The 17369-nt window shown below is 52.7% G+C and overlaps 2 protein-coding genes across 9 annotated transcripts in view; both read right to left on the bottom strand.

The window, feature by feature from the left end:
* Baiap2l2 (BAR/IMD domain containing adaptor protein 2 like 2) overlaps nt 1-9362 on the bottom strand; it is a 30019-nt gene extending 20657 nt beyond the window's left edge. Inside the window, exons 1-4 of one of the 2 annotated variants that reach the window (XM_041672313.1) lie at nt 9124-9362; nt 8305-8380; nt 7843-7929; nt 7212-7273 (exon numbers count right to left, since the gene is read on the bottom strand). In XM_041672313.1, the coding sequence (XP_041528247.1) occupies nt 7212-7273; nt 7843-7929; nt 8305-8380; nt 9124-9174 (276 nt within the window). In that variant the 5' untranslated portion in view covers nt 9175-9362. The remainder of the gene's footprint in view (nt 1-7211; nt 7274-7842; nt 7930-8304; nt 8381-9123) is intronic. The other variant, XM_041672312.1, reaches the window with a different exon arrangement.
* A 726-nt stretch (nt 9363-10088) lies between these two features.
* The window catches only part of Pla2g6 (phospholipase A2 group VI), a 48618-nt gene continuing 41337 nt past the window's right edge, over nt 10089-17369 (bottom strand). For all 7 annotated transcript variants that reach the window (XM_041672053.1, XM_041672052.1, XM_041672051.1 and 4 more), the window contains 5 exons: nt 13183-13319; nt 12712-12866; nt 11507-11674; nt 11040-11113; nt 10089-10796 (listed from right to left, as the gene is read on the bottom strand). In XM_041672053.1, coding sequence (XP_041527987.1) covers nt 10652-10796; nt 11040-11113; nt 11507-11674; nt 12712-12866; nt 13183-13319 — 679 coding nt within the window. In that variant the 3' untranslated portion in view covers nt 10089-10651. The remainder of the gene's footprint in view (nt 10797-11039; nt 11114-11506; nt 11675-12711; nt 12867-13182; nt 13320-17369) is intronic.

Genomic DNA, 17369 nt, shown 5'->3' on the forward strand with positions numbered 1-17369 from the left:
CGGTCATCCAGGGTGTACAAAACAAAGCTACAGTGAGGAACATTCCATAACCAAAAGAGGACAAAACAGAAGACAGTTGGCGGCATGGATGCTGGCAAGGAGCTGAGCGGCAGGGATGTTTGCCCGTCACGGTGGGACACAAGGGTCAAAAGCTTCATAAACGTCTTCAGAGTTCTTTACAAAACTGACCATATGTCAGTCTCTGACCCAAAGATATCACTCCCGGCCGTCCAACAGAAAGGAAATCACAGATCCACAAAGGACTTCCGCGAGCTCTCAGTGGCTTTCTTCCTGGCGGCCCAGAGCTAACAGCTGTTGGCTGGAAAGGACCCACCTGGTGACAGAGACAGACCGTGGGCACAGACACAGCCGAGTCACTAGGCTCTAAGACAGAATGAAGCATCCATACGCACAACACATGAAATTGTAAGCCATAAAGTAGGCCTGTAATAACAGAACTGGGCGGCCTGGGGGCTACGTCTACAACCCCAGTCTACCTAGCTCCAGTTACTAAACCAACATGCACCATGGCAGATGTATGCATCCACACACATAAATAAATATTTAAAAAGAAGAAATAAAAAGTCACCAGGACTGTGGTGGCGCGTGCCTTTAATCCCAGCACTGAGGAGGCAGAGGCCGGCGGATCTCGGTGAGTTTGAGGCCAGCTTGGTCCATGAAGAGAGTTCCAGGATAGTCAGGACTACACAGAGAAACCCTGACTCAAAAACAAAACAAAAACCAAAACCAACCAAACAAACAAAAACAACAGAAAATGTCAAGTACCCAAGAGGAAAAGGCTAATTTTAAAGACTGGTCCTAAAGGTCTAACAATAGATAACAGGGGCCCCTGAAGAAACAATGCAAAATTAAACAACAACAACAACAAAAACTTGAAGGTCTGGAGAGATGGTTCAAAAGTTAAGAGCACTGGCTGTTTTTCCGGAGGACCCAGGTTCTATTCTGAGCACCCACACAGCAGCTCACAGTTGTTTGTAATTCCAGTTCCAGGGGACCCAACACCCTCATACAGACACATACACACGCAAAACACCAACACACATAAAAATAAAATCAAATAAATCATTAAAAAATAAATAAACTTGAAATGATATATTTAATAAGCATGGAGATGGAGAGATGGCTCAGGACTTGTTCCCTAAATGTGAGGACTTGAGTTCAAATCCCTTTGTGTGTCTGTAACCCTAGCACTGGGGCAGGGGCTGGACAGAGGCAGGCTCCATGAGCATACTGTCCAGCCAGCCTGGCCAAAACTGAGCTTCTGGCTCGGGGAGACATCCTGACTCTAGGTGATAGGACAGCCATAGACGGAGGAAGACACTGACGCAATTGCTCTGGCCTTAGCGCTTGTGGGCTACATATAGCACAAAACAAGAGACATCAGAGAAGGTGAGGAGGAGGAGGAGGAGGAGGATGAAGAAGGGGGCTCAGGAGATGGCTTAGCAGATAAGAGCACTAACTGCTCCAGTAGAGGACCTGAGTTTGGTTCCCAGCATCCACAGGGAGGCTCCTGTCTATAGCTACAGGCCCAGAGGATGCCCTCTTCTGGCCTCCACGGGTACTGCACACACATAGTGAGCAGACACACATGCAGGCAAAGCACTCAGATGCATAAAATGAACTAAAAATAGTTTTTGAAGAATTACATCTCAGTCGGGAGGCAGAGGCAGGCGGATCTCTGGAAGTTCGAGGCCAGCCTGGTCTACAAGAGCTAGTTCCAGGACAGGCACCAAAGCTACAGAGAAACCCTGTCTCGAAAAACCAAAAAAAAAAAAAAAAAAGAATTACATCTCAAGCCTGGGTAGATGGCTCAGTTGGTAAGGTGCCTGCTGCTTAATTATGAGGGCCTGAGCTTGGATACCCAGCACCCACATGAAAATCTGGGCATGTGATGCTCCTGTGATCCTAATACTGGGGGATGCAGGCAGGTGGGTGGATCCTGGGCTCACTAGCTAAACTGGTGCTCCAGGTGAGAGACTGTGCATCAGAAACTAAGGTGGAGGGAGACAGAAGTCACTGATGTTGACCTTTGGTCCACCACGCATGAGTACACCTGGGCATTTGCATGCATATGTGTGTGTGCATGTGTGTGTGCGCGTACGTGCGCGGACACACACACACGGAAGATGTACATCACATAACAGAAAATAACCCAGACTGATCAATCTCAAAATGCATTCTAGAAAAAAATTATTAGATTTAAGAAAAGGAAAAAGGGGATCGCACATCTAGGCAAAAAAAAAAACAAAAAAAAACAAGAAGACCTGGATAGTCAGACTTTTCTATAGCGGAGCTCAGAGTTCAGGGCTGCAAGAAAAACACTGAAGATACTCCAAGGAAAGGAAGAAAGAGAGAGAGGGAAGGAAATGGAGGGAGTGGGGTGGGAGCAAGAAAGGATGGGGGGAGGCAAAGTGATCTTTTTACTATAACAAGAATAAATGTCACCCAGCAGCAAAACTCAGAGAACATTGTACCTGGATCCCCTTCCTATGGGAGCTATTGAAGGACAGTCACACTGTGGGTACTGCCAGGTCACAGTGGGAAGGTGAAACAGAGACAGCTGGGGCAGGTGTGGCATGTTCTGATGACAGCCACAGTTCTCAGAGTGCTGGAGACTAAACACAGCTCATTGCAACTGCTCTCCAGAACGGTACACATGCGGCCAGCAATAGCTGCTCCAAGGCTGCTTGCTGTGTGCAATGTGGGATGCAGGACATTCTAATGCTTTATTCTGCACACGCCCAAGAAGAGGGATCCTTGATGGGGGATGACGGAGACGGAGTGTGATGGAGAAGCTGCTGGAACACTGTGGCTGAACTGGAAGTTCCAGGCATTTTATCCTGAGAGCAATGTGTATATGCATATAGATACACATGTGTACATGCATGCAGATATGAGTGTGTGACTCTCCCTGTGCTTATGTATAGCACAGGCCACTGAGAAAGGCCAGAATTAATAATGAGTTTTGGAGCGTTCAATGCTCCCAGTGTCCAGATTATGATCTCAAAATACCACTTGCCACAAAACTTAAAAACAATCAGAATCAAAAAACATCAGGGCTGTGTGGAGAAACGGCAAGTCCACATCTAAAGGAAGGAAGGAAGGAAGGAAGGAAGGAAGGAAGGAAGGAAGGAGATGAGGACAGAGCACAGGAGCCAGCAAACGTCCAGGGTCCTCTCTACAGTGCACAGACGCTGGAGATCCAGGCTTCCCTGGCTAAAGACCTTCCACAGAGACAGCTGTTGCCCAGGACCAAAATATACATAAGGGGCTGAAACCGCTAACCTGCTGGTAGCAGAAGAGATAGCAAAAATTGGTGTAGGTGAAAGCATCAAGTTATGGCTGGAGTGGTTAGTGCTTGCTGCTCTTGTTAGTGTTTGGCCAGTTTTGTGCCCAGAACCCACACGGGGTGGTTCCCAAGCCCCTCTTAACTCCAGCTCTGAGGGACCTGATGCTGTTTTCTGACCTCCAAAGACACCTGAATACATGTGGCATACATACAGAAATACAAGTAAAAATAAATCCTTTTTAAAAAATCAAATTAAAACTGGAGAGATGGTTCACCCTTTAAGAGCACACACTGCTCCTGCAGAGGGCTAGAGTTCGGTTCCCAGCACCCACACTGTGCAGTGCTCATGTGCCTGCAACACCACCAGGGAATCTGATGCCCTCTTCTGGCCTCCATGGGCAATTGCACTCATGTGCATATACCCTCTCTCAGACACACACTCATGCACATTAATAGCAACTGGGTTACCTTTAGGGGAAGATGGTGGAGGGTCAGTACTCATTATCCTGAGAGCTGATAGGAGAGGAGGGCATTCTGCCCTTTGCAATGTGAAGCACATGGTAGGTAGCCACGGAGATAGAAATCATAACTCTATAAATATTGCAGTGGTTTGAATAGCAATGGCCCCCATAGACTCCTATGTTTGAATGCTTGGCCCATAGGGAGTGGCACTATTAGGAGGTGTGGCCTTGATGGAGTAGGCATGGCCTTGTTGGAGGAAGTGTGTTACTGTGGAGGTGGGTTTTGAGGTCTCTAATGTTCAAGCTACACCCAGTGTGGGACACATAGTTTCCTTCCTGTTGCCCATGGATCAAGATGTAGAAATCTCAGTTCTGTCTCCAGCACCATGTCTGCCTACACGCCACCAAGAAGATAATGGGTTAAACCTGTCTACAGGACACAGACACCCCAATTAAATGTTTTCTTTTATAAGAGCTGCTATGGTCATGGTGTCTCTTCACAGTAACAGAAACCCTAACTAAGACAGACATATTTAGGTAACCACGCTTCCTCGGTCAACTGGCAGAGCTGGGGAACCCCATTCATAAGTGGGTCTACAGGGCAGGGTGCTCCCCAACAGAAGGACCCAGATCAAGTCTGGGGTGAAAGATCCAAGGACAGAAAAATCCGCCAGACTGAGCCAGGAACAAGGCAGAGACTCCCAGGAGTTAGGAGGTCAGACCAAGGGGCCCAGGTGCTCAGCAGCCAACAAAAAGAAAGGGTGAAAATTCAGGGAAGTCTGTTTTTAAAAAGACCTGAAGCAATGACAACCAGGACTACACAGAGAGACCCTGTCTTTACAAAGAAAAACCTCACATTCTAGGTCTTGGGATTGGATGTGGGGGGCAAACTGAAAAAGTGCCAGCTTATACATTCACTGCTGTGGGTGCAGGGAGGGGAGGCTGTGGGTCTGATGCACACAGGAGGGGTTTCCAGTGCCCGGGTCTGGGGACAGACTGAGTTCTAGACCTGAATGCTAATGATGACGCTGGACCGCATCATCTTATCATAGCGACATTCGCTGAATTTATCTATAATTTTGCTATCTAAAAGTTTTGAAAGAGATTTAAGCCAGAGCCTGTCTCTTCTTTACTCAAAGAGCCAGGGATAGTGCCACTTCTGGAGAGCAGTGACCCCCATGGCCCCTATGGCCCTGCTACTGGCTCATCTCATCTTCTGCTGGCTCCTTGATGCTGTTGCCTGTGTTCCTGTCCCTGGGGGAACTTCCACAGCTCCTCCAGGTCTTCTTCCCCACCACCCCTTTCTCGGCATGGCTTTGCAATCCTCCCAAACGCTCCCTGCCCTGTACTCCTTTTCTCCACTGCAAGGTTTGAGTTTACTGTGGAGCACATACGGTCCCTGGCTGTCCTTTTGGTCTTGCCTCGCTGTGGGAGGGCGAGATTTCTGTCTGTATCCCAGCCACCTCCAACAAACAGTGCCCAGGATCCGTAGGGAATGGAGAACCAAAGGGACAACCTGCTTGGTGTGGTTCTGGCTGGGGGCCCTACCCAGTTGTCACAGCCAAGATGTTGGTGCCTGGAGAGGCAGCTCTCCTTACAGAGTGGGTCTGGGTGACACTTGTGCAGCCCAGGTGAACCACAGGGACATAGAGAGCCAAGTTCTATAACCAAGGACAAGTCTAAGCATGTGCTGGGGACTTAGTGCTATGCTACCAAGTGTCTGTGAAGTCCTGGCGCCATAGTACCTTAGGCATTTTCCACTAGGAAAACTGGTTTCTGTGTCAAACAGAGCCCCAAAGGGTACCCTAACATCCAGGCCCCCACAAGTTAGAAACCAGGAACTGTCGGTCGAAATACCCTTCTGAGTCTTCCAAGGCCTCTTCACCATCATGGTATGCCCACTTTCCACTCTGCCCAGCTTCCAGACTCTGGTCTGCTTCTTTCTGCCCCTGTGCCCTCTGGGAATCTTCCCATCTCTCCTCCAATAGCACGCTCCACTCCCTTCCCACAGTTCAGTCTCCTTCCACATCGGGGGAACCCTACCTAGAGGCCACAGGACCTGGAGCTACAAAGAAAGAAGACCCCTGCCTTTGCTGATCCTGTAGCTGACAGGAGCAGGCATAGACAAATTAAGGTCTCATTAGCCCATAGACCAGCTCAAGAACCCAGGGCTCACCCTGCCAGGAAAATGGTTTCTTAAGACAAGGTCTCACACTATGCAGCTGGGTGTAACTTTGAATTTCTGGTCCCTCTGCCTCTGCTTCATAAATACTGGGGTTCTAGGTCTACACCACCATGCCCATTTTATGGTGTGCTGGGATCAAACCCGGGGTTTCACCTGTGCTAAGCAAGCGCTCTACTCTAACCGAGCTATAACCCTAGCCGTAGTAAACAGCTTCAATTTATTGATTCATTCTACCCCCACTAGGGAGCACTACCAGGAAATGTGATTATTTCCATTTTTTTTTTAAGGTAGGTAAATTGAGGTCCAGAGTCCAAGGGTACCAAACCCAGTAAGTGGTGGAGCCGGGCTCTGAGCCTGAACTAGTTTCCTGCGTTCACTCTCATGTGGCTAGGAGCAAACAGAAGCATCTGTTGGCATCAGGAAGAAAGGGTGCACGGAACCTGCTGGGGGAAGGGGCACCTGTCCCAGACTGCAGGGCTGGGACTCGGGAGTGGACGGCGCTGCTGGGTGTGTCAGGCCTGAGGTCTTTGCCAAGGCACTTGGATTTGCTCCCCAAGACAATGGAGCAGCATGTTCAGATCCCCATGGCTGCTACAGGGAGTTGGAAAGGGGAGCCGTGGTGGGGAAGGGCTATGTCCTGGGCCTGGTGCTGCAGGCCTTTCTCTTCTCAGCTCCTCCACTCATTCTGGAACAGGGGGCAGTGCCCCTTAGACCCTGAGACTCAGCTCCTCGAAAAAAATGGGACAGAAAAGGCGGTGGCAGCTGATTTGCTGAGGCTCGACCAGGCCAACTTGTCTTCATACTGTCAAGGGCCAGCAGAGTCTAAGAAGTGAACCCTAGTCGGAGGTCTGAGAGCGGGCCGGTGCTCTCTCTCTCTGGCATAGGCATGTGTGGGATTGTATGTGTCCATATGTGGGGGGCACATGTGCATGTGAGTGGCAGGCGTCACTTCCTCCATGGCCACCTTAGCTTTTTTCAAGAAAGGGTTTCTCACTTATTTACAGCTCACTGACTCACAGACTATCTGTCTGGTTAGCGAGTCCCAGGATCCTCCGGTCTTCGTCCCCCTGCCGAGATTACAGGCGTGCCACCATGCTTGGACCTTTACAAGGTGCTAGGACCTGACCCAAGGCCCTCAGGTTTGCACAGCAAGCATTTTACCACTCGCAGTGCCTATCTCCTCAGCCTCTGGGCCTCATTCTTGAGCTGACGCCCATCTGCTAGAGCGATGCTGGCCCTGGGGCCTGATACTCACCACCACCTCCAGGTCCGAGTTCAAGTGCCGCTGAGCATCCGACATCTGAACCAAGATCTCACCTGGAGGCAAGAGGGGCTGTCTTTAGTGTGGAGAGCCTGCTCCATCTGCCTTCCTCGTGCCAGAAGCCAGTCAGAACACTTCTGGCTGGACTGGGGACCAAAGTCCAAGGATTTCACACATGGATCTGACTCAAGACTTGGTAACTCTGATCTATAAGGAGGGTAAGGGAAGAAGTGGGGTGCAAACATGAGAGATGGGACTCCCAGCACTGGCCACAGGCCTGTGCTGAGGTGGGGGCTTCTAGGAAGGCACATGTGCAGAAGGAGGCCCTAATGAACCCCAGAGCATGGGCCACATACGCCCTAGACCTGAGGAGACAATAAGAACACAGGCAAGCCAGGCCAGCACGCCTTTAATCCCAGAACTCGGGAGGCAGAGGCAGGTGCATCTCTAGGTCAGCCTGGTCTACAAAGGGAGTTCCAGAACAGCCAGGGCTACTCTGTCTGTTCAAACCTGTCTCAAAAAAAAAAACAAACAAACAAACAAACAAATAAAGCCATAGGGAAAGAGCTGGGCTGCGACAGTAGGCAGAGGCTGGGGGTGGGGGGTGAAGAGGACAGAACCTCACCCAGAATCTGTGATGTGGAGCTCTGCAGGGCCTGCTCCCCAATCTTCTGGATGGCGTTGAAATACACCTCAGCTGCCTCGGACAGAGCTGCAGGAGAGGTGAAAGGTCAGGCCAGTGCTCAGTCTGTGCTCCTGATTGTGCAGGGGGACACTGAGATATGGCGGAATGGGGGAAGGTACCCTTGGGTAGGTGCCTGCGGCAGAGGAAGACCGTCCCCGTGGGTCTCGTGGGAGGGCCGCAGGAACCTGTGTGCTCACGAAGGTGTGGGTAGTTGTACTGTAAAGCTAAGGGCAGGGAACCTAGTGAGGAGTGGGCTGTGTGGAAAGTGTCTCAGAGTGTCTGGGACACGGGTGGGTTGTGGGACCTAGGGCTGAGGGTGAGCCCAGCACTTAGGAAGGAGTGCTAAGCTGTGGGCTGCTGCCCCAGTGATGGCAGGGGCTGAGCGCCAGGGCAGACACTCACCGTGGAAGGCACGGAGGTAGTTGTTGCCCAGGTACACCAGGTTCTCCAGTGCAGGGTTAAACTGCTCCATGATGCTCTGGACCGGGGGGGAAAGGATGCAGGCCATGGTGGAAAGAAATAGATGGACAGAGGCACCTAGCCCTGTGAAGCCCGCCTTGACCTCTGAGGTCACCAGAATCCTGGCTCCCTCCTACAGAGTCTCGGAGGCATCTTTGGGGAGCCAGACCCAAGCCAGGAGCCCCTGGCAGAGAGCTTCTGCCACACACCTGCCCCGGAGAGGCTTGCTCCCTCCTGACATGAAGAACCTCAGAGTTGTCTTGGTCTCACTGGCTGAATGAAGCCCAGCAATCTGCTGCCACCAGAATAGATTCTGGTGGCATATTGCAGCCTGTCCTGTGCCCAGGCCTCACCAGAATAGATTCCTGGGGCTGCTGATATCATCCCGCATATCGCCTTGTGCAAAGAGACCCCTGGGGTCCACAGTGTGGTTGTGTCACCACCCTGGGCTGTGGCCAGCTGGAGAACACTGGACAGTGAAGGCAATCCTGACACTTCCAATTTAGGTCCTGACTCCAATCCCAGCAGCGCCTCCTCTTCCCTTGCTGACCTTAAACAAGCGTTTAACCTCTGTAGGCTCGGTTTCTCATCTATCCAATAGGCTGGCTACTTGCTGCCTCCCAGGTGAGGGTGTGCAAGGCATGTATGGGGAAGGGTGCTGCATACAATTCCCAAAGACTCCCCTCCACTCCCACACCTGGGGCTCCCTCTGTCCTGGAGCCAACCTGGCTGCTACATGCTGGTCATGGCCCATGAGCTCACCTTGTAGATGGCCATAGTGGACCTGTAGAACTGGTCCATTTCAGGGGCCATGGAAGGTGGCGCTGGAACTGAGGAGGCCGGTGGTTCTCGCAGGGCTGGGAGTGCTGGGGTAAGTCTCCACAGGTCCCCAGTGCTCTGCTTCTCAGGCAGCAGGCCGCAAGGAAGCTGTTGAGCGGGGCCTGCAGATGGAGTCCTGTCTGGAAGGGGGTGGCTGCTTAATTATTCACCAGCCAGGGGGTGTCAATGCGATCTGGGGCGTAACCAGACCCTGTGGGGAAGGCATCCTATGACGCAGGCGGCTCCTGTGACCGGCCCTTCAATTATTTACCGTCTGGGCGTGTACTGGTGGGCATGCGTGGATGAGCCACTTTCCCAGGTCACCTCCTACTCAAGGCCCTGTGCCTGGGAGCCCCCAGGCCTTCCTCAGTCCTTATATAGCCCTGCCCACCATATAGGTCTGGAACATGGACCTTCCTGCTGGAGCAAGCTGGGGCATCCTGGAGATAAACCCACGTGGAGGACTTACTGCTCTGACAGGCCTCATCTCTGCTTGGGACCCGACGCCTTGAGGGGGACCCTGACCACTTAGCACCCCTGCCCCCAGTGCTGGGGATGGAACCCACGGCCTCATATATGCCGGGCAAGTACTTCACCTCTGAGTTCCCTCCCCAGCCCTAATTCCCCGCCTCCTAATGTCAGAGCAAGGATGACATGAACCCGAGTCCCACAGAGCTGGGGCAGAGTGCGGCCCTCTTCTCTCACTACCCAGCATGTGGGCAGACCTTCTGCCCTTGCCACGCCTCAGATGAGGTTCCCATAAGCTTCCCTGGGCTGATGGGTCGGGCACTGACTGCCCACTCCATTGTCAGTTATATCAGGGCCAGAGAAGAGGGTGTCCCGGTCGTGTCTGAGGAAGCGGGGTTGGGACGCAGTACACTACTACAGCACACACTACACAGGTGAACTTGATTCTAAACCCGTTTATTTCACAGTTGAGGTGGCCTTGAACCCCTGCCCACTCTCCTTCCAGAGAAGAGTGTGTGCACAGAATTGACCTTTGGGAGCTGGCAGGGCTCTTAAGGTGGGGTGGTTGCAGGGGTGGGGTGGCTGGCAGGTGTAGAGGGGCAAAGTCAAATGGGGTTGGATTTCAATAGCCTGGATTTCACCTGATGATGGGGTGGAACCCCATTTCTCTAGTCCCTGACTTCAGGAAGAGGGAGGAAGGGGTGGGCTGCCGTGGCCAGGGAACCTGGGAGAACTCTCTGGGCACACTGGGCACCTTAGTGTTGCTCTCACTGAAATGTAGGGCAGTTGAGAGAGCCAGTTGGCCTTCACAGTTTGGTAAGAGGGCTGAGGGGACTCTGGGCTTTCAGAGTGGCAAAGTGCAGGTGGGTCAGGAGAAGTGCCTTGTGGGGAACTGTTTGCGCTCTGAGCCCCAGTCCTCAGGTGGACACGGAGCTGCCTGGCCCAGCTTGGTCCTCAGTGTGCTGGGTGACCTGGCCCACCCCTGCCAGTAGGGCCTGGGGGCTCAGGGCGACAGCAACAGCTGGACAAGCTTCTGGAACTCCTCCCGGTGCTCATAGATGTAGACCTCCGTCTCCCAGAGAGCATTGACCAGCACCGCATCACTGACCTCATCCAACATGATGTCTGTTCCTAGCTGGGGGTTCAGTCTGTTGGGAGAAAGGAGAGGGTCACCCAGCATGCCCAGCCTGGGTGGGGACAAGAACTTGGGCTGGGGAGGGGCTGGGGAACAGAGCACTGCCCTGAAGCTGGGAGAGACCACATCAAGAGCTGGCAGTTAAGTGTGTCAGTGAGTCTCATCACGTGATGGTGGGCAAGGACCTCTGTTGGCGACATGGGGGTGGGTGGGGCTCGCCAGGCCTGGGAGGAGTCAGGTCAGACCCAAAGCTTACCTGAAGTACTGGATGCCAACCATCTCGCACCAGGCCCGGGCCCGGTCCACAGCCCGACCGTCTGGATCTGTACACTGAGGAAAGCAGGCCCCATAAGCCCGGGCCACAACACCCTGCTACCCACCCTCCGAGATCCCTGGGTTCTACTCATTCATCAGCAGAGTGATCTGAACAGGTCCACTTCTCTGGGCCTCAGTGACTGGCCTAACTGTGCGGAATCTGTTCAGGATCTCTGAGTGGCAGTGAGGGCGGTGACAAAGAGCCCACCATCCCCTCCCTGTGTATCTGGTCTTCCACCCAGCTGCGTACAGACAGAGAGCTACAGTCAAAGGACATGTGAAACCCCAGTGGGACCTGGTCAGGCTGTCCCCCAGAGCCGGCTGACAGGGACGGACATGGCAGTGTGTGGGGGCATTGGCCAGAGGTGGACCCTGAGGGAAAGGGTCTGGGGAAGGGTACCAACTCACACAGTCCACCACCATCTTGCCCAGTTCCTTGGCTCCAAAAACAGTCTTGGCCAGTTCCCAGGGGTTGCTGGGGCGGAAGACATCTACACAGGTTACAGGCACTTGAGGGGACCTTCCTGTCCCCAGAGAGACAACAATGGAGAGCTTCTTCACCTTGTTGCCCTGGCCCTGTGGTGAGGAGGACAAAGGTAGTAAGGAAACTTTCACAGGCCAGAGAGAGGCCAAGGCTGGGTACAAGGCTGTGAGGGGCAGAGACAAGGCTGTGAACAGGAGTAGGCCCAGACTCGAATCCTGAACAGCCCTACAGCTGCTCCCTGGTGTGAGCTGGTGTGAGCATGACGGCCACACCTTCAAAACAGAAGAGGCCTGCGGGGCATGTGGTGGGGAGTGGGTGCTGAAGCTCTGACTAGAGGCGGCCCTGTACTTGCTCAACCAGCTCTGCTGCCAGTTTGCTGGGTGACCTTGATGGAATTCCTTCCCACTCAGGGACCCCAGCTCCCCATCCTTAATAGACCCTGACTTTGACTGGACAAATCGGAGACTGCCTGAACTCCTTGAGGAACCCGCCATCTCCGAGGCCAAGGGTGCATCTCGGTGCTCCAGGGCTGTGCTGGACTTCGGTGCCTCTCCAGCACCGCACAGCGATGGCATCCCAAGTGCCCAGGGCACTCACACAGGCACTGCTACGAGTGGAAGTGAGGAATGGGGCAGGGCCAGCTCCCCACAGCGCTGCTCCACTTCCCCTGGCGCACAGGCCTTGTTACCTTGCTCTCATGACTTGGTTGAGGGCCACTGCCTGCCCTTGGCTCATTGCCTCAGGACAGGTTCCACGCTCAGGAGCCCTGTCCCAGACCTCAGTTCTCCCACACAGGCCCCCTCCTCCTCCTGCCTTCGACACATTCAGGAGAGTCTCCTGTTTATGGCGTCTCTAAGCAGGATGTAAGTTCTGCAAGGCAAGAGCGTGCCCAGCTGGGTAGCGCTAGGCGAGCAGCTGTACACTGCCCTCCCCACTCCCAGCAGGTGCGAGCCCTGACCACAGTCTTCTCTGCGCTCAGCGTGGATGGGGCCTCAGAAGTCTCCTACCACGGACAGTGCCCATCAGATAGGCCCAGCGAGAGATATGACTGTTGCTGAATGTTGTAAACGGGCAAAGACGCGTATCAAAGCGGCCTGTTCTCATCAGCGGTATATGGTGATGCCCTCACCTTGCGGATCATATCTTGATTGTACTCATGGATTTCAGTCATAGCATCTAGCGTGGGGTTGTTGGCCAGCAGCCCACCATCCAGGAAGCGTCCGTTGGGCCGGAAGTAGGTTGGGGCTGCCCCACTGCTCCGGGCTGCCCGCCATACCAGCTGGTCTAGGTGTGGGAAAAGAGGGTGACTCAATGACATAAGACCTGTCCCTTCAGTACAGGAAGAGGGGAACTTGGAAGTCTTTAGAAACAGGACCCATAAGGCCTTGCTGCTGGGTCTTGCCATCCCGATGAGCAGTTGTTTGTCACTATGGACTTCCAGGGGCCTCTTCGCTCCTAACAGCCTCCAGCAACAGCTGTCCTTAGCCAGCCAAGATGGCGATGTGGGTGGGAGGGCATCCAGTGCCCCGTTTGTGACTCCCCACCCCCTTCCAGCCTCAGCTAGCTCTTCCCATGGACACAGCAAACAGTTGGCTCTGACCTGCAGGCTGAGTCGGTGGCTTCAGGTTAATGTTTCGGTTGAAGCGAGGTTCCCGAGTGGCCTCTGGTGCGTCATAATTCCGGAATAGGTGGAGCTCCGCTGGCTGTCGGTCAGATAGTGTCCCCGTCAGCATCACCCTGTAGGGAGCAACAGAGGAGAGCTGGCCCAGCCGCCCATCAGCTCCTCTCCAGGGTCATGCCCTGGACCCTGTTCGTAGTGCGCTTCTCCCTGGCATCTCCTGTGAACCTGGGGCGGTTTAAGAGGGAATCTGGCCAATGGCGCCTGCCTTACTCACGGGTGTTTCACTCTATCCAATAAGCCCACTCTGGAAACTCACCCACCCCAGAAGGTCGCCAGGGCAGCAGACAGGCTGCTCAGAACCAATGGCAGCATCTGGTTTAAAATAGATGACCAGGAATATCATTGTCCATCGGCAAGCCAGCTGCCATAATGCTGCGACTCCTTACTCCAAGAGTGGTGGCCGAGTGCAGGGCCACTAAAGAACACCCAAGATGGGACTTACTGGGAGGCATGAATGCCAAGATAGAGGGGAGGTAAGGAAAAGCAAGGCTTGGGGCAGAGCCTTCAGCGTGCTGCCAGCGGTTTAAAAACAAGGCAACAGTGTAACTACTCAGCTGGGTAGAAGCCCGCACTGAAAGGCCGCTGAGAGCAGTGAGCAGGCTGCATGCTGGGGCTGGAGAGACAGCTCAGCAATTACGAGCACCTGCTGCTCTTTCAGAGGCCTGAGTTCAGGGCCCAGAACCCACAGGATGGCTCATGACCATCTATAACTTTAGGCCAGGGGATCTGAGGCTCTCTGCTGGGCTCTGCAGGCACCATGCATGTATGTAGTGCACAGGCACACATGCAGGAAAAACATTCACCCACATAAACTAACAACAGAAAGGAAGGTTCCTCCTAACCCTGGGACATAAAAAGCCCGGGCACAGGCTCTGGGAAACTAGGGTGTGTTCAGATCCTTGCAGAGGCCTGGTTCTGTGAGCTCCAGTCCCCTCCCTGGAGAGGACATTCATTGGCTGCTCTCAGCACCACGGCAGCTAGCCGCCCTCTGTACTCTGTCACAGAGTTGATCTAACTGCAATAGCAGCATACGTGTGTCAGTGAAGGACAGGACTTGAACCCGGTCCTCTGGAAGAACGGCCAGTGCTCTTCACCACTGAGTCATCCCCCCAGCCCCTGATTTTAGTCGTAAAAGCCGGAGAGGAGCTGACAACAGCTGGGTGGTTTAGTGTACCTCCTGCTTTTACAGAGGACCCAAGTTTGGTTCTCAGTAACCATGTCAGGAGGCTCGTAATCACCTGTAACTCCAGCGCCAGGGAATCCATGGCCTCTGAGGGCACCCACACACATGGGGATATGTCCACATTCACAATGAAAAGATAAATTTTGCTTAAAAGGATAGGACCCCTGACAAGATGAATACACAAGGGCCAAAGTCCACCAAAGGTGAGGTCTAATGGGAGACTCTTTCTAGCCTGTCTGTGAACTCCTAGTTTGTGTTCACATCACCTGGGGAAAGTCAGAGTTCCCATGACAACCACCCAGTCAGTGAAAGTGGCAGCGATGGTGGCAAGCCTGCATACCTAGGAGATGGCACAAAACCCTCTGCAGGGAGGGCCACTCTGAGTTTCAAAGAATCTGATTTTCACATTAAGAAGCAGTGCAGACAGGAAACATCCCAGCAGGGAGGGCACACAGGAGAGGTCACCATGAGAGCTGGGAACAGAGCTCAGTGATGGAAGACAGCCACTGAGTCAAGGCAGACTAGTGACCGCAAAACACATGCACGGGCTGCAACGGACCACAGTGCTGCTGTGTGCAAAACAGCAAACAACAAATGCAGGCGTCCTAACATCTCTGTTGCCCTGCAATGCTGGGAGCACACTAAGCAAGCACTCTGTCACTGAGCAGGGACTGCAGAGCAAGCCTCGTGATATTTTGGGGGGACAGGAGATTACAGGTAATGACTTTGAAGACCAAAGAGAGAGTGCTTTTTTTTTTTTTTGGTGGGGGATGCACACCCATATGTACACATACATGAACTTTTTAAAAAAAAAATCAGCAGATAGGTTAAATAACAGAGCAACAGTGAGAATCAGTGGACTGGAAAACAGGTAAGAAACTAACCAGACTGCACCACAAAGAGATCAAATGGTAGAAGGTGGGCACAGTGGCACACACCTTTAGTCCCAGCACTTGGAAGGCAGAAGCAGGTGGATCTCTGTGAGTTTGAGGCCAGCCTGCCAGGAAAGCCAGAGTTATATAGTGAATCCTGTCTCAAAAGAAGAAAAAAGAAAAAAGGGGGAGAAAGAAGGTAGAAAATTTAAGAGAGGGCTGGCTGATTAGCTGGCTCAGCTGGCTGCAAGTCCCGACAACCTGAGACCAACCCGCTGGAAGGAAACAATCCTAAACTTGTCCTCTGACCTCTATGTTCACGTTCTCATTCTTTCTCTGTCTCTCTCTCTGTGTCTCTCTAAAATAAATGTTAAAAATTTAAAAAAGAAAATGCAAGAGAAGTTAAAAGATCTAGAGGCGATAAGTATGCATTTAATACGAGCTTAACCTAATTTACAGAGGAAAAACACACAAGGAGAAAGACGGGCGGGCGGGGGGGGGGGGGGAGTAATGAGCTAGCCGAGACAAAAGTTAAAGTGATGAGCTGGGCGGTGGTGGTGCATGCCTTTAATCCCAGCACTCGGGAGGCAGAGGCACGAGGATCTCTGTGAGTTCAAGGCCAGCCTGCTCTACAAGAGCTAGTTCCAGGACAGGCTCCAAAGCTACAGAGAAACCCTGTCTTGAAAAAAACAAAACAAAACAAAAAAAACTCAGAGGTTAAGAGCACTGACTGCTCTTCCAGAGGTTCTGAGTTCAATTCCCAGCAACCACATGGTGGCTCACAACCATCTGTAATGATATCTGGTGCCCTCTTCTGGTGTGCGGGCATACATGGAGGTATACATAATAAATAAACCTTTTTAAAAAAAAAGTTAAAGTGATGACTCAGGATTCCAAAACCTGAAAGATGCCAGGGCAAACCCTGGCAGAGACCACACGGACATAACAGAAGAATCCATGTCTGTATCCTAACACGGAGCAGGCAAGCAACGGGCAGAATCTACACAGAGGAGACCGACTGCCTCCAAGGGAGACAACAGACGGCAACTATGTGCCAAATATTAGAGTCCCTAATTTCATAAAACAAACGCTAAAATACATAAAATACCACATAGGCCCTAAAAATCTAATCGTGGGGGGACTCCAGGGTTCCCCTCTCATACTTAGATAGGTCTTCAAACTTGAACAGTGAACTTCAGAACTGAATCTACTACATGTCTCAGTTAAGATGACAGAAACTGTGAGAAACACCGTGGAGGACAGGGTAATTTCAGGTTATAGCTCTCAGGGAAGCTAGGCACGGCTTGCTGACTTGCTCAGCCTGCTTTCTCATCCAACTGAGTGCCACCTTCCCAGGGATGGCACTGCCCACAGTGGACTGTGCCCCTTCGTATCAGTCATTAATCTAGACAATAGCTCACAGCCAAAGCCATACAACTAGAGCCTGTCTCAAAAAGCTAAAAAGAAAGAAGGAAGAAACAACCCTCCTGCTGGAAAAAAACAACCCTAAGCTGCTGGGCCTTGCTCACGCTCCATTTCCTCCAGGCAGCTCCCTCCTCTCTCTTGCCCCTAGTCACTCAGCAGGTTGACAGACACTGTCCAACGGCCTGTCTGTGCTAGAGGCCAGGGCTGCAGAGGACAAGGCTGCCATGTTCCTGCCTTTTTAAGCTCATAGCCTGGCCAAGGATATGGGCCCTGCTGCAGGCCTGTCTTCAGAGCCGCGGCACGCTGCAGGCTCTTCTGGGGCCTCTTTAGCAGCTTCCCTGCCTGCTGTTTAGCTTACTTCTCTTCCAGCTGCCCTGGGGTGGCCCTCCTCCTTCCCCTCCATGGGCACTGCCGAGCTGGTCCAGCAGAGATGCCACGTGACGGGTCAGGGAACAAGCACAGTCTAGTGTGACAATATCCCACGAAAGGTTAAGGAGTTCATTACGTCTGCCAAGTGGTCCAGTTGGCTTGGAGGAAGCAAGCCCTGCTCTCTCCAGGCCACCCAGCTCTGACCCTCCTGGTTCCTCTCCTCTCCATTCATGAAGACAGTCTCCCCATGTTCTCAG

Source organism: Microtus oregoni, unplaced genomic scaffold (genome assembly GCF_018167655.1).
Source record: "Microtus oregoni isolate MIOR12 unplaced genomic scaffold, Mior012 000022F_ref0000154, whole genome shotgun sequence".
NCBI classification, from domain to species: domain Eukaryota; kingdom Metazoa; phylum Chordata; class Mammalia; order Rodentia; family Cricetidae; genus Microtus; species Microtus oregoni.